Raw genomic sequence first — 18,067 nt, forward strand, 5'->3', positions numbered from 1 at the left:
GAGCGGCAGGATGAAAGCTTGATGTGTGTGTGTAGTGGGAAGGTAGACATGCTCTGATACCAAACTGTAACGCCCGCCCTTCCCCTACTGATGGTCAGGGCGGCGCTACGTGAACATACATACATGCATAAGAAATCATTGCAGCGGAAGAAAAATTTTGTTCTTTTTTTTTCTTTACAACTTAAAACTTAATCATATAATCAAAACATGTGAACATGCTAGCATTCATGTATATAAAAATTTATTTACTATCTATTACTTGAAACATGATACATGCTTGTCTAACTAAAACATAAAGCGTACTAAGATAAGAAGAAAACTAAACATGTATACTGCTCTCTAGAGCTCATGATCACTAACAATACTCTAAATAAACAAGTACTTAGCATTTCGAGGTATCATGGAAGCAAGGGTAAGTATAGTTCACCTTAAGTATAAAACATCCAACAAGTCAAGCTAATATCATCTAAATTAGCAATAAAGAAATAGTTCACATGCAAAATCTTAAAACATATATAAGTCCTGAAAACACAAAACAGATATCTTCCACCATGCCACTGCCACACACATCTTTGCCTTTCCTGCTGCCCCCTTTAGTTTAACCATGCTTTACCCTTTTCTGCAGTACAAGGGAAGTAAAACTATAAGCACATAGGTTTATTAAGATCCTTTCCTACTCACAAAAGCCATAAATCATGAATTAATATAGAGTAGTGATATATTCATTTAACCAACATCTAGATTTAACATTTCATGTTAGCATGAGGTAGTGTCATATTCATTAGGCAAATCATAACATAGTATAAGAAAGCATAAGCATAATGTAGTAGCATATTCTTCAAGGTATCATAGACATATCTCAAGAGAGCACCTTCCTTAAAGCATAACATTCACATAACATGAAATCACATATATATGCAAGATGTTCTTTTGAAAACATGTATCAAAATCATATAACATGAAACAAGTATATGCAAGATGTCCTTTTGAAAACATATATATAGGTACTTAAACATAAATCTCAACATGAGAGTCCGGCATTGTACCCCATACATGAATTGCGCGTATCCTAAATAAATCCGAGGTAGCTAATCTCAAACCTACTAGGAACTAGGCCCGTTTCCTTGACCATCGACCTAGGGGCAACTTAGGAGCTCATCCCATAGACCATTCTTAGGGTCCGGTACAAGCCAATACAAAAGTAAAATAGCATATCATGTTCTTGTCATATCTTGAAACATAGCATGTTCTTGTCATATCATGAAGCATATCATGTTCTTGTCATATCATGAAGAGTGCTCTTAGTCCCAACTTAAAGGGAAGCATCTCTTAGACATTTCATCATACATAATTTTTTCATAAGCATAACATGGTGACATAAAGTTCACATATCACATAACATAACATAGAGAGTCATTATCATGCATAGTTAGGGTTTTGAACTTTCCAAAAAATCCTAATTCACATCTTGGTCGAAACTTGCATGGACATGTTCTTAAATTTCAAGCAACTTTAAAACATGAAAACCTTAGCTAACATCATATAGTGGATCACATACCATAAGGAATCATAAGCAAGCATAGGTTATGTTTTAAAACTTTCTCAAGTCTCTTTTAATTCATCTTGGCCGAAACGTATAGAGCAAGGTTCTAGGGTTCTTTTAAACAACTTTAAGCATGAAACATTAATTTGACAAGTGAGACTCTTATCAAACATACATGAAGTTTCCAACCCTAATTTCCAAGTCATGGCCGAAACATACAAGCATGAATCTAGAGTTTTCTTTTAAGCAACCTTAAGCATGAAACATTAAATTAAGATCACATGATACATGACATAACAAGTGAGACCCTTAGCAAGCATACATGAAGTTCCCAACCCTAATTTCCAAGCCATGGCCGAAACATATAAGCATGAACACTATGTGAAAATCGGCAATATACTTTGGATATTATCCGAAGTAATAAGTAGATAATTACCGAAGTAGACGCACGTGAAGTAAAAGGGTATATTTTTTACTTCACCACACAATTATAGAAGTCTATCACCGGTCCAAAACCGGTTCAAAATCGGACCGTTTTCGAAGTAAAAAAACTATACTACTTCATCGAGACCAGTAATAATAGCGAAGTAGATGATGATTATTACTTCATAGGTTACGTTTTTGACGAAGTAAAATATGTATACAACTTCACAAGGTTTATTATTTTGGTGCAGTAATTGTTTAATTTTACTTCTGAATAATTTGACTTGATCGAAGTATTTATTATTGTATTACTTCATCGTAGTATAGAAGTAATAGAGCATATTTTACTACAACAAAAACAAATTAATGTAGTGAAGTATTTATTATTGTATTACTTCATCGTAGTATAGAAGTAATTTGATCAGTAGTGAAGTAAATAGTTTCTTTTACTATGTCATTATTTAAATTTAGCGAAGTCGTTTGTATTGTATTACTTCATCAGTCATTTATAATGTCGAAGTAATTGACCATATTTTACTATAATAGAATTTTAATTGACAAAAATATATACTATAATAATTAACTCTAATATAATATTTTTCACCCCAAAATTGAACCAATATATCACAAACATGTATCATATACAATCCAAAAGTGTATTCATAAAAGACATGTTTAACCATAACCCAAAAACTTTTGTATCCATAAATCTCTAAATACAATCTAAAATTTATATCATAGCCTACACTTAGGCACCCATATAGAAATAGATAAATTCGCTCCATTCACTTCTGACTTCATCATACTGAGATTGATTGTAATACTGTTTGTTTTTTGATGCTGCAAACTGAAACATTAACAGAAGTTTGAGTATCAATGAAAAATAACTCAATATTTTATAAAGAAAATATTTCATAAAGAAGAAATTCACCTTCCTCTCCAATTGTGGGTCTTCATCCAAGACTATCTCTTTCATGTACCGCATCACACAATATCCACATTCAACACCACCATTTTGTTTAAGATTACCCTAATGAAATTGAAAATGTCATGCAAGAAGTCACAATCCAAATAATAAAAATTATTAATTGATGTCTAAATACATAGTCATAATACATACTGTCAATTGTTTAAAACCTGGTCCTTTTGAAATACCCCTTGATGCATTGTATATCTTGACCCCACTACATTGTAAACAATAGAAAATTATTTTTTTTAACCTATAATGAATTCAATGCATTCAAAATTAACATAATCTACTACTTACTTGGTCACAATAATTTGCCAAGCATGGTCTCGATTCCTGTTACTCAAAGAGTCCAATAAATATATCATATTCTTATCTTAATTAATTATAGTCAGGATCCAATGGTACCTGCACAAATGAAAATATAACATTGAATAACATGTAGTAACAATTGATAAATAATAAAAAACTTATCCAGTGTTATACGGGATGAGGCATATGCTATCTCTGTTAGATGCTCCCAACTAAGCAGCAATATGTTGTGACAATTTACTGCATTCTTCACCCACACCGAATGTAGGTATGTGACCAGGATTCACAAATGATACATACTCAGCTCTTTTTTCTTTCTTCAAGTATTTGTAAAGGTAACTGCAAGGCAATATACCCCATGTAAACCAAAGCAAACCAAAGCAAACCATGTGAACAAATATTGCGACCAAAGCAAAGCATATGAACAAATATTGTATTTAACGCATAACATACCCCATGTAAATCAATATTTGTCTAGCACCTATCTCTCTCATCTCCATAAAGCGTAAGATATCTTCTCTTAGCAACCATACACTTTTAGGATGTCCAAACATAGCTTCATCAAATTCTATATGTATGCTCTCATCTTCAGGCATCAATTTGATAACATACGAGTAGATATATTTGCATGCCATCGACAATGTTTTTTCAATTTCCTTGTACTTATCCTGATTTTCAACATGAATATCCGAAGGAGCAAATGATTGATGTTGCACATTCTTCTATAAAATTTTAAAATATTCATATGAGTATTCAAATGATTGAGGTTTTTTCAAATACCAACTTTTCAAGATAAATTGAAAGTACCTTCTTTGTTGGTAAAATTACCAACTCTTTAGGCCAAACAACAATTGTTCCAATAGCATCATTGATGATTGTTGGTCCAGACAGAATTAGAATTGGAAGCTTTGCTCCTTTATCTAACACAACATCAATAGATACCTTGAAATTCCCTTCCCCAAGTGGACACATGATGAATCAGTATATTTGGGCCTCCTTCTTATAGTATTGTGCCGTACGCCACCACATTTTCACGTTGCTTCACAGCCAGGTTACATTTTTTTCCCTTTAACAAAAAAAATAAATTGTATATAAATACCTTAATTTGAAAGAAAAATCAATTTGACATAAAATTGAGAAATATAAAACCTCCAAGCTTGAAGTGCCACATTCATAAATCTCCACATCATCTTTCCATTTTGGATCTCTCCATTTTGGGTCGTTCATGTTTGAGGACTTGTTCGATATAACAACCTCACAAGTTTGATTATCAATGACCTGAGCAAGTTGAGCCTTCAATTTCTCTACTTCAGCCTTCAAGCTCTTATTCTCATCCGATTGTTCTTTGAAATTATCGATCATAAATCCTTTGGGACTGATTCGCTACTCTTTCTTGCAGTTTTAAAGTAGAGTTGGAGTTTTACACATCCTCCCACACCTCTAACCCGTCCATAGTGTTCTTGATTTCCTAAAGCAATGGTTAACATATCATTCATCCCAGAAGATTTGAATTCTCCTTTGACTTTCTTTTCCATTAAGTCATCCTACAATATGAGATGTAATAAATCAATCCAAAAATTCCAATATTATTTAGCTATGCAATATGAAAAGTAGATAAAAATAATAATTACAATTTTTGCAACGACTTCTACTATCTCCATATTTGTTATGTTGCCAGATTTATCCTCACGGACTTTACGCCAAAGCATTGATCTATCAACTTCCTATTTTCAGCAATTATTTTTTTCTCCCTCTACAATTCCAAAAATGATCAGTTACATAATATTAAATACTTGCTTGAAAATGATAAGTATAATTGCATGGTAGCTCACCAATTCAGCCTCTAAGCCGATGTAAACTTTGCGAGACAATCTGTGATGATATTTATAATACATCGTTCGTTCTTTTTGCTTTTCATGAATAACCTACATAGAAGATACATTCATAAACACTCGTATGCATTATATATATAGCAGACATGCAAACAATTATAAGTGTAAGCACCCGTATGCATTTTCACGTTGCTTCCTAAAGCAGTATTGCATTACATAATATATAATACAATTTAATGTAAACAGTATAAGTGTAAGCAATATTGCATTATAAGTGTAAGCAATATTCTATTATATAGTGTAAGCACTTGAAAAACTGTAAAAAATAATTCTACACAATTCTGAATCAATTTTGAATTTTCAGATTGTAAGAACGTATCAGATCATGATTTTATAAACTATGACGGTTGTTATTTGCAACAAGGTGCATCAAGTGCCCGGCCCATAGAGAACGGACCGGTGAAATAAGCTGAACCGGCCCAATTGAACGCAACGCGTGTCCTGCTTTGGTCGATCGCTGTTTCCTTCCCAATTCCAACTCGTCGAGGGAATGCCGAAGCTTCGCCGAGAACCCTAGAATACCTCTCCCCCGTCTCCGTCACCATTTCCTGCTCAAATCATCTTCCGCGCCATCGATTCTACTAGGGTTCCATCAAGTTGCAGTTTGTTTCGGATCTTCTTCGAGAAAAGTTGCGGTTTTGTTGGAGGGGGGATTGCTGTCGTCGCCACTGTTCTATAGAATGCCGCCGTTTCTTTCATCCTCCAGGGCGCTTGCCTTGATTTTGTCAACCAGAAATCGATCTCTGGATCTGGGTGCAGGAATGAGAAGGCTGGGAAAGCACCCTGTGGTCAGGAGGAGGTCGGAGAGATTTGCTCAGACTCGAAGTTTGGCTAATATCGCTCCTTGTGGGAAACCGTGCATCGGGAAATTCTTTCGTTCCGGCAAAGAGCTCGATCCCTCCGTTGGAAACTTGCATCGTTACGATCAGGGGAGGTGGTTTTTGGGTTGCGGGGATGGCGAAGAGGGATCGGTTCTGTCGAAGATCTACGAGGAACGGCGTGTGATCGGGTTACTATTTCCCTTGATTTTACTTTCTAGAGCAACTAATGTTATGCTTTTATTTTCCACTCTGTAAATTCTTGAGCTTTGTTTGGTTTCGGTTGGAAACATGTATATTTGTGCTTCCAGTAACCATCAAGATTCCTATTAGCTTGTTCATTGACTGATTTACTTCATCGTTCATGTCATGGTGTTTCTGGCAGTCTAAAGGTTGATCATAATTGCAGGTATTCGCCAGAACAGTTATTTGCTGTGGTTGCAGCGGTTGATCTGTATGAGGGATTTGTGCCATGGTGCCAACGGTCTAGGGTTATTAAGCGAAATAGTGATGGATCATTTGATGCTGAGCTAGAGATTGGCTTTAAGTTCCTAGTCGAAAGTTATGTATCTCATGTAGAATTGGAGAAACCAAAGCGTATAAAGGTACATAATGTTTTTGTTCATCTTATGACATACACCAAATTGCTAGTCGCCTAGTCATGTGATTTTCATCTGTAGTCAGAATTTGACCATACCTAGTTAATTAATTCTATCATTTGTTTTCACTTGATATATCATATAACACTTCATCAACCGAAGCAGCAGATTTATGGAATCAAAATAGAAAAAAGAAAATATGACACAAAAAGAAGTGGGTGGAGAGTGGATGTGAGGGGAGCACAATTGTGTGTGTCTGAGTTTGTTCAATTCCATGAACGAGCATGTCCTCTACAGCATACTAGTTCATTCCTGTCACCACCACCATGCGTCGAAGCACAAGTCTAGCACATTCCTGTCATCACCATTCCTAGAGACACAACTGTTGCAAGATGGAGGCATTTCTCACTTATTGAGCACATCATGGATGTATCTCTAAGGAGGGATTATGCTCTCTCTTATTATCCATATAATAATAACTAAATAATAATGGAAATTACATATTTTTTTGTGTTATTTTTTGCATAGTAACTCACATAAACAATTTACAATTTCGGAAATAATTGACCGTTGCATTCCAACTCCACGGCCCTAGCATCCCACACAGTTTTTCTGCATCATTAAAGCAACTCAGAGTAGATAGATTGTGAGCACTTATTCACTTGTATTCGGAGTAGATCGAACCACTATCATACACGAACTTCACATCTTGTGTGATCGAAGTTAGATTTTTTGTACTACTTTTCTGCAAAATCGTTCTGGAATTCCCATATGTTAGTTTATTAGTATCTTATTTAGAACTTGTAAAAAGTCATATTGACTGATGTAGAGCATTTGTTGCTTGCAGACCACTGCTTCAGAAAGTGCACTTTTTGACCATTTGATTAACATTTGGGAGTTCAATCCTGGTCCGGTCCCTGGAACTTGTGACGTTTATTTCTTGGTGGACTTCAAATTCAACTCACCACTTTATCGCCAGGTAAACTTTCTCAGTGCTTTTCTCCCCATATTTTATTTTCTCCATTGAACTTTATGTAAGTTTATATGTTATATCACTATAATCTGCATATGTTTTAGGTAACTTTTAATTGTATTACGTAGAGCTTTCCTTTGGTTGCCTTCCACCGATTGCACCTTCCATCTAATTATAGAAACTCTTTATAGTACCTTGAACATGGATAACCATCTTAATCTATTACGAAGCATTTCGTCTCTACAGTAGGCTTTTCATATGTTTTGCTTCCTAATTGCTAATACGCAGAGCCCTAAATTGTATTATGATTGATCACATTTCAGCATTATAAAATCTTCTTCGAACTGTCGCCATCAAAATATTAAAACTTGTTTTAGGTTATTTACCTTTATGCTTTCTAATGTGCTTCATCTTCCCTCATGAATATGATTAGTTATAGTCTCATGAACATATTACACACAAATTGAAATGGTGAATGGTTTGGCACAAATAGAATATCTTTTTTTCTGCATTACTACTGAACAATTGTATCTGCAACCTCGAGTGTTTGATTGGTGTATTTCTTCTCGAATTGAGTTGGATTCTTGTGTCATGGCAGGTGGCATCAATGTTTTTCAAAGAGGTAGTTTCCAGGCTAGTCACTTCTTTCACAGATCGATGCCGTCAAATATATGGTCCTGCCGTCCAAGTGTTCGAAGATTCTTATCAACAAAGCCGATGAACCAGACATCTATAGATAACTGCTTTCGACCTTTGGCACGGTCAATTTCTCTATCATTTCCCCCATTCTTTCCTCGGCCGGTGAAAATTTCTCGAGCGAGGTGTATTTTATCGTCGGAGAGGCCTTCAAAGATTTTACCAGCATAAATTGTCATTTGGATCAGAAATTCAGCATGAAATTTGATTTTGAGAAGAATGAATTGTAACAGAGGACGTTGGAGCACCTCATGAAGTTTCTTACAAATTGTCGAGCAAATATTCATTTAAATAACTGAAGTTTGATTTGTTTAGCCTAGATATTTTCTGATTGAAGAGTTGTTTCCTTTAAATATTTTGAAGTGATTTATATGTTTCCAAATGCCATTTTAATGTGAGAAAACAATTAAATGAAGTAAGATACAAAGTTTTCGGGAAATCACCTACGTAAGTTTCAAAATTATCAAATTATAAAATACTCATTTTACCCTTATGCATTTACTCAATAGATTTTTGAATTGATTGAGGCACCGAAGCAATGGATTTGGCAATGATGAACAATTTTCCAATTGATTGTGTTATTGTAACAATCGATATGAAAACAAATTTCCCAATCAATAAAGTATGAGAAACAATATCGGAAGTTTATTTAAATGATAATAATTGACCGACATTATAAATGAGATTTTTAGAGTTTCCTTTTTTGAACATATAAAATTTTTTATTTTTGAAATGACTAAAGTTCATGAGTCTATTTTGTTCAATGATGATAGATGAATCTAAAAATCTCGGAATGATACGAAATTAAATCGGGTAGTGATCCTAAATGTATTCATGCCCTCAAATACTATTGCAATATACTGATTGAATGCAACGATCTTTTCAATTCGATTTAGACATGAGAAATAATGTCGAAAGCTCATTTTAATAATACAACGATGATGATAATCATTGACTGATATCACAAATGAGAATTTTGGACTCCCTCCTTTCTAAACATATAAAATTTTTCAAGCAATTCCTTTCTCCGACAATCTTGGACAATCGATTTTGTCCAATTCCTCTGTCTCAGATAGAGACGTCTTTCAAGTAATTCATAGTCTCGGACAGACATCTTTTCTCCAAGATCTGACTTGAATGTCAGAAAAACCTTGCAGAGCCTTGAGTCGGCGCCCTCCTAACATCTTCCTTGAGTCTTTTCAAACCTTTGTTCGAAGATTCCTATGGTGCTTGAAGTTGGAAGGCTAATCTCTTGAAGAGTCTTCCCAGCAAAGGTCGACTTCCCGAAGAGTTTTTCCAACAAAGGTCAACCTCCTAAGAAGTCTTTTCAACAAAGACTGAACTCTTGAAGAGGTTTCCTAGCAAATGTCGGCCTCCTGAGAAGTCTTCCCAAATTGAGGTTGACATTCTGATGAGTCTTCCCAATAGAGGTCGGCCTCTTGAGAAGCCTTCCCAATAAAGGTCAATCTTTTGAGAAGTCATCCCAACAAAAGCCGACCTATTGAGAAGTCTTTCTAATAAAGATTGATGTCTTGAGAAGTCATCCCAACAAAAGTCGACCTATTGAGAAGTCTCTCTAATAAAGATTGATGTCTTGAGAAGTCATCCCAACAAAGGTCTATCTCCTAAAAAATCGACCTCCTAAAAGCTAACCTAAAGTCTGACCCAAAGGAGGCTAACTTAAAGGAAGCCTGACCTGACAAAAGTTGAAGCCCGGCCCGATCTAAAGAAAGTTAGACTTGAAGAAAGCAGGCCTGATTATATCTAGTCAGTCAAAAGTACTCGACCATGGTTATTTCGTTGGATCATTCAGATCAATGATAATGGTTGCATTGTTAATCCAACCAATTAAATAATATTTATAACATTGTTCTCTATAAAGGTAGATCCGCTATTTTAATGGTCCCCTAGTATCAGTTTCATAGATATGAAGGGAGGTTCATGCAGGTACATAGGCCATAGGCGTATGACGGGATAAACCCCAGATCGTCAGTTCCTGAGAATCGATACCTAACCATTACGCCATAGATACCATGTGTCCACCGTCTACGCTACGCCCTAGGGGCAGCATTGTTCTCTATAGAATATATTATCAAAGGCCCTCAATTAGATTCACTGTCCTATATGGAGCTTTACATCTTCCTCTATTGAGCTGGTATGAAATCGGAGAAAATGACATGTTGGGTAAATAGCTTAGATGTTGATCGTGAGAAGACTCCGAGCTGGAGGAAGATGATGGCTCCAACAATCCTGAATATCAAAAAAAAATGTAGAGCGTTGTTGCAGGGAGTGTCAGACGATCGAACATAAGTTTTGATTATGACAAAAGGTCCAAAGTTAAGGTTACTTGTTATCTAACAAGGTTGAATGAACTTGCAGGAAAGTCCTAAGTGTTCTTAGATAAAAGTCATAGTGGATTCTAGGCAGGTAGAAAACCCTAGGGGGAGATAACCCTAGGTGGTGGAAAGTTCTAACTACGGTTAGGTAAGACGAAGTTTTAGCGGGTTGAGCATTTTGGGCGAAATCCTAGAGCGGGGATGTTAGGACCGAAAAGTAGCTAGAGGGGGGGTGAATAGCTTCGCGTGTGCTCGTCGTGCTTCGTTGCTTGTTTCTTCAAAGTGATGCGCAGCGGAATACAAAGAAACAAACTACAACAATGCTAACAATAGGATTTTACTTGGTATCCACCTCACAAGAGGTGACTAGTCCAAGGATCCACGCACACACACACACCTCCACTAATAAACACTCCTTTTCCGTAACTACCGAAGGCGGAGAAGCCCTACAAGACTCTCAATACAAGTAGAAGAAAGAGTAGTAAAGAATAAGCAAAAGCTTACAAGAGATGCAGTAAAAACCCTAGCTTCTTCTTCTTCTCGTTGCAACTCGCCTCTTGACTTGGATGAACCTCCAAGAACCTTCAAGAACTGGCGGTGAGGAGCTTAGAGAGTGCTGGGGAGGAGCTGTGATGAATCTGGAATCAATCGGTGAAGTTCTCCTGAAGAAATCGCACGCCAACAGCTATAAACGACGCCAACGGTCGAATCCCAATCGATTGGATTGCTCCCAATCGATCGGGGAGGCTTTGGATCGATCCACGGATCGATCCAGAGCGCCTCTGTGCTCTGGAAAAATGCCTGGATCGATCCACGGATCGATCCAGCGCTTATCGCGCGAAGCAGCAGCGTCCCAATCGATCCACTGATCGATTGGGACCTCTGGATCGATCCACGAATCGATCCAAAGGGGTTCTGTTCGCGGGGACTCACCGGATCGATCGGTGGATCGATCCAGATCTGCTGGATCGATCCACGGATCGATCCAAACCTGCTGGATCAATCCACGGATCAATCCAGATCTTGGTTTTTGCCCAAAACCAAGCCCAAAGCCCCCTAAACCAACATCTAGTCAACCAAGATTTGTTGGTACATAAGACCTAGCATCCGGTCACCCTTGACCAGCTAGGACTCTCTCACCAAGTGTCTGGTCAATCCCTTTGACCCACTTGGACTTTTCTCTTCTTGCCAAGTATCCGGTCACTCCCTAAGACCTGCTTGGACTTTTCTTCCTCGTGCCAAGTATCCGGTCAATCCCTTTGACCTACTTGGACTCTCACCAGATGTCTGGTCAACCTTGACCCATCTGGATTTCTCTTGCCTGGCTTCACTCACCAGGACTTTCCCAATTGCATAGCTTCACTCACTAGGTCTTTCACCTGGCTTCACTCACCAGGATTTTTCTCCTGCCTAGCTTCACTCACTAGGACTTCCCAATTGCCTAGCTTCACTCACTAGGACTTCACCTGGCTTCACTCACCAGGATTTTCCTCCTGCCTAACATCCCAGTTAGGACTTCCCAGTCAAGTATCCGGTCATCCTTGACCTACTTGACTCTTCTTCAATCAACCTTGCATTGTCAAACATCGAAATCCAAACCAAGAATCAAGCTTGGTCAACCAGGTCAACCTTGACCTGAGCAATGTTGCACCAACAGGGGACTCTAGGTGAAAATCCAGGTGGTCGCGGATCAGGTGAAAATTTGGACGAGCCGTGGAGCCGACGTTCAGCATGAAGACCTGAAGTCTCGAATGCTGAGCAAAAGTCCAGACGGTCTGGAGGATCTATCTGGAAAAAAGGTACACTCTCCTAAGAGGAGTAGATGAGGGTGCGTTCCCCTGAGGAGGGAACAGTAGGCGTCGGTTCGACCTAGAGTTTCAACAAAACTCAAAGTCAAAATCGGGCAGTTAGAGGCTCTCAAATTCATGTTTTACATATATTTTATACTACCTGAACTAACTTTATTTTACAGGAAAATAAGTTGTTGAAAAAGTCGGTTCGAGCGCTCGGATCACCCGGAGTTGGTTTGAGCGCTCGGATCTGGTCTGGGCGCCCGAAATGCCAAAGCTTATCTCATCACCAGGTTGGAGCACGCTGATTGGACGGGCTGACATCACGGTCTAGGCTTCCTAAAGGGATCCAAGTGCTCGGAGCAGCCTATATAAGCAGTATTCCACCAAAAGACAACTATATAACTCTGATTTGTGATTGCTTTCTTGCGCGTTGCTCCAAAGACGTTCCTGCGACTCCACGACGCGACTCCAAAGACCAAGTGACGCTACTCCGATGACCGAGCAATATAACTCCGACGATAGAGTGACGCGACTCCAACAACTGAAAGCACAACCTTCCAAATCCCCAGAAGTTGATGGTATACTTTTAATTACTGTACTTAAATTATAAATCTATTGTATTCGTCTTTGTAAAGATTTGTCGAACTGATAGTGAATTGCCCAATGAAAGCGGTCAATCGTAGACCTTGGAGTAGGAGTCGTCACAGACTTTAAACCAAGTAAAAACAAACTGTGTTTGTTGTGTTTATTTTTCCTTCTGTCTTTCTTTCCGCTGCATTATCTATGATTGTGTTTTTCGAAATGAATTAGCCACGAGCGCTATTCACCCCCCCCCTCTAGCGCAATGATCCTACAGAGAGAAGAAAACGTCAGCAATCGGACTAGGGACGGATCCCTGGCGCAAGCACTCCGATGCTTAAGTCAGACAAATGGTCGAGGGGAAATGAAATGCAATGAACAGTAGAAACAAATAGTGGGCTTTGAGTGCGCAATGTTGCGTACTTATGTCTTTAGGAGAAAACCCTTTATATAATGTTACTTTTCCTCTATGCACGAATATTAATGTATTTTCAAAAAATGATCCATCATTCTAACATTATGACATTTTTCCTGAAATAGACCCACCACTTCTGTATTTTGTAGGGTAGAAGTTTCCATCGTAAATATTGCACAGATCGACCATTAATATTGGGTTGATAGACCATTAATATACTTTGATGCTAGGCCGACTGAGTTCCCTTTATTGTCTGATCGAACCTCATTTGCTGACAACGTCGGGGTTGGCTAAGGAATAATGACTCTCTCAAGGACTCGGCCTTCGCTCTGCTCCTCCCTCGTTCGTCGACTGGGTGGGGTCGGCTAACTAAGGGATAATAACCCTTTCGAGTACACGGCCTTCGCTCGGCCTCTCCGCTCGGCCAAGGAGTTCGGTCGAGCCGTACACCTAGCATATCCAATTAGATCCAGAGGTTCAATCGACTAGACTACTCGGCCGAGACATGTGCCCATATTAGATCCAAGTGTTGACTTCTCATTGACTTTGACCACTACATCAATCGACTTTCTTGACTTCGATCTCAATTTCGGAGGCCCTACCTTATTCGTCGTATCATTTATTATTCCTTTACACCCAAAGAAATTGCAAACAAAATAAATTGGGTTAGGCATTACTCATTAGATTCATCACAGAAAGAAAGATCTCAAAGATACGTGATTTCCACAAAGGCATTCATCCCACATGATTGCTTAAAGAGATGGATCTCCATTCACTCATTTGAATACCTAAAGCCGACTCGTGCAACTCTTAAACACTACTTTTTTTTCTACATCTAAGCGAGGCAGTGAGCTACTCCTTGAAAGCTTTCGGTCGATGAACAATGAACAAATGAGAATAACTTCACAATTTAGCATGATCATATCTTAAATAAGAAGGCTATGATCATCCTCTATGTGACTCAGCCTTTTGTAGAATATTAATAAGTCACGAAAACACATAATTAGCATGTGTTTTGTGAGACTAATTATCCCATTTCAACCTAATTGTGCCCTAAACCAAGTTAAGTGGCTTTAATCAAGGGGATTAAGTTGTGAGAACAAATAGAGTTTTAGAAGTTTCAGCTTCGATACATCTCCTCTATATATTTTTAAGAATTGTTCTTTCTTTCTTTAAGATACAGCGCCTAATTCTTACCGATCGTCTCCGGCAAAGAGCATATATTTGTTGAGAAAGTGATCAGCGCCGGCGGCAATGCCGACGACCGACGCCAGTGGCAAGATAAAGACGGTGGTGGTGCTCGTCCAGGAGAACCGCTCCTTCGACCACATGCTCGGGTGGATGGAGACTGTTAATCCGGAAATCGACGGCGTCTCCGGCGACAGGCTGTTTTTCAAGCCGATCTCCACCGTTGGTCTTGTACTTCGGCGACGGATCGGAGTACGTCGACCCCGACCCCGGCCACTCCATCCAGGCCATCTACGAGCAGGTCTACGGCGTCCCCTTCGTCGACGCCACCTCCACCCCCATCACCCCGCCGGGCGTGGCGGCGCCGCCGATGAGTGGGTTCGTTCAGGAGGCGGAGAGGGAGCGGGCGGGGATGTCGGACACGGTAATGAACGGGTTCCGCCCCTCGTCCGTACCGGTGTACGAGTCGCTGGTGCGGGAGTTCGCGGTGTGCGACCAGTGGTTCGCGTCGGTGCCGGCGTCGACGCAACCGAACCGGGCGTTCGTGCACTCGGCGACGTCGAACGGGCTAACCAGCAACGACAACAAACGGCTCGTTGCGGGGCTTACTCAGCGGGCCATCTTCGACAACCTCCACAACGCCGGCTTCTCCTTCGGCATCTACTACCAGTTCCCGCCGTCGACGCTCTTCTACCTGTGCTTCCTCTGTTTCTATCCCTATTTAACCAAGAAACGATTCAGTTAGGTGCTCGAAATTATGAATATTTAGTACACAATCCTTACTAACCGCCAAACTTTGGGTGCTAAATAGAAAATATAACAATATTAGTAGTAAAATGAAAATTAGTGTTTTCTATAGAGCCCCTCAAATGTACTAGAATTAGATTATGGACAGGAACTTGAGGCGGCTGAAACACCTGGGCAACTTCCACCAATTCGATCTCACGTTCAAGGATCACTGCAAGACGAGCCCCCAGTGGGATGAGATCCTCTTCGTCATCACCTACGACGAGCACGGCGGCTTCTTCGACCACGTACCTACCCCCGTCGTCGGCGTCCCCAGCCCCGACGGCGTCGTCGGCCCCGCCCCCTTCTACTTCAACTTTGATCGATTGGGCGTCCGCGTTCCGGCCATCTTCGTATCGCCTTGGATTGAAGCTGGAACCGGTATGATCTTTCGATTCTTGCGGCTTCCCTTTGGGCTTTAATATCCATGATCTTTAATTAGACCTTTGGCGATTTTCATGGCAATGATTCACGAGCCATCGGGGCCGCAGGCGACGTCCCAATCCGAGCACTCCCCCATCCCGGCGACGGTGAAGAAGATCTTCAACTTGAAGGAGTTCCTGACGCAGAGAAATGCATGGGCAGGAACGTTTGAAGCCGTGCTCACACGCACGACGCCGAGCTAGAATGGATTGCCTAGGTTAATTATTCTATATTTTAGGAGTGACCATTCGGATCGGAATTTATTGGACGGGCTTGGGTTGACGGGTTGAACCTAATTTCGACTTAATTAATATTTCAGGTTAAATTATTTATTCTAAATTTGATCCGTTTATTTATATTTAATCCGAATTCAATCTTAAATGATCTACAACTAGAATCGAATCTGAACCCGACTTAAAGTGATCTATTTATAAAAATATATTTATCTTAACCCAAACTTAACTCGAATCTAATCCAAAAAAATCTATTTTACTAAAATATATTTATTTTAATCTAAACTCAATCAAAATATGATCTGATCGAAAAATATTTATAAATAAATTTACGGATTGTAATCGGATAATTTTAAGTTAGACCCAAACTCGATTTATTTATTAATCATGTCAATTAGATCAATCTAAATCCGTCTTGAACTCAATAAAATCTGATCCTAATCTGATTTTTTTTATTCAGTTGGGATAGTATTTCCATGTCGGATCCGAATTGTCATCCCTAGTATATTTTGATCAAATTAAATCTATTTTTTAAAAAATAAAAATAAAAATAAAAAGTGTTGAACTGAGCCGAAGATGGCGTCGGGATGTTGACTTACTTGGACTCTCACCAGATGTCTGGTCAACCTTGACCCATCTGGATTTCTCTTGTCTGGCTTCACTCACCAGGACTTTCCTAATTGCCTAACTTCACTCACTAGGTCTTTCACCTGGCTTCACTCACCAGGATTTTTCTCCTGCCTAGCTTCACTCACTAGGACTTCCCAATTGCCTAGCTTCACTCACTAGGTCTTTCACCTGGCTTCACTCACCAGGATTTTCCTCCTGCCTAACATCCCAGTTAGGACTTCCCAGTCAAGTATCCGGTCATCCTTGACCTACTTGACTCTTCTTCAATCAACCTTGCATTGTCAAACATCGAAATCCAAACCAAGACTCAAGCTTGGTCAACCAGGTCAACCTTGATCTGAGGAATGTTGCACCAACAATCTCCCCCTTTTTGATGTTTGACAATACCAACACTATCACTTACAATACCACATGTAAGTTAGGCTAATCCCATAGCCTAAACCTTCTTCATGCCAGTAGGTAATAAATACATAAGTTAAGTCCTTCATTCTCCCCCTAAGAGAGCAAACTCCCTCTAGGTAATAAACGCCTAACTTACTCCCTTTCATTCTCCCCCTATTGGCACACATCAAACCATGCCCCATTTTTGGGCACACATCAACAAATTCACTTATTGAAAACTCTCCCCTGAAGAGTTGTTCATCGTTGTTCACAACTTCACTCGTTGTGATCAACACGATAATGAAGGTCCCATACCCTTCATTTATCTTTAACCCTACATTCTCCCCTAATGTAGGCAAATGCCCATCCTTGAGCATTATCCACTTGAAACCACTTGAACAATGAGGATATCCACTCCCCATTAAAGTTCAACCGCTCAACCTTGAGCATATTCTTAACGGAAGGTCAACCACCTTCCAAGGTTCATGAAAAATAATTTTTATGTCTTTAAAGAGTCCCTTCCCCTAAAGATATGGTGGTAACTTCTGTCATTGCACCAACAATGACTTGGAATCCCTAAAACTTTAGGAAACCCAATTTTTTAGAAGTCTTGAGGTTCAAATATTCAAAATTTGAAACAAACCTCAACCTAAACTTCAACTTAGCCTTCCTTAACCAATCCATCCTTGTTTTCAACATGAAAACACTCTTTTTATGTATACAAATGTATTTTGAGGGGTTAGGAATGGTTACATTGACTAAAATAGGTTTAGAGTGCTGAAATCAAGCCTTCCCAGCCAAAATCAGCATCCTGGATCGATTGGAGCTGGGTTCCAATCGATTCAACCTATTTGAATCGATCCACTGATCGATTCAGGATGTGTGGATCGATCGGCTGATCGATCCAGTGAGCTTCTGCTCACGAGAATTGCCCTCTGAATCGATCCACGGATCGATTCAGGCACTCCAATCGATCCATGGATCGATTGGAGCTCTGATAGTTGCTGAAATTCTAAATCAGCCAACTTCAGAAATCCCTAGAGAATTCTACAAAAATCCAAAAATCATGAAATTTCGTGT

General features: G+C 39.3%; 1 protein-coding gene and 1 pseudogene across 1 annotated transcript; both read left to right on the plus strand.

Annotated features, from left to right (window-relative positions):
• The first annotated feature begins 5,577 nt into the window (after positions 1–5,577).
• Positions 5,578–8,546, plus strand: LOC121995903 (coenzyme Q-binding protein COQ10 homolog, mitochondrial-like). Its single transcript, XM_042549679.1, has 4 exons — positions 5,578–6,146; positions 6,365–6,560; positions 7,402–7,533; positions 8,126–8,546. Exons 1-4 carry the CDS (start codon positions 5,818–5,820, stop codon positions 8,246–8,248), a joined length of 780 nt encoding a protein of 259 aa, XP_042405613.1. The 5' UTR covers positions 5,578–5,817; the 3' UTR covers positions 8,249–8,546.
• A 6,054-nt stretch (positions 8,547–14,600) lies between these two features.
• LOC121994629 lies at positions 14,601–15,946 on the plus strand (annotated as a pseudogene).
• Positions 15,947–18,067: the final 2,121 nt, after the last annotated feature.

Source organism: Zingiber officinale, chromosome 6A (genome assembly GCF_018446385.1).
Source record: "Zingiber officinale cultivar Zhangliang chromosome 6A, Zo_v1.1, whole genome shotgun sequence".
Lineage (NCBI taxonomy): Eukaryota > Viridiplantae > Streptophyta > Magnoliopsida > Zingiberales > Zingiberaceae > Zingiber > Zingiber officinale.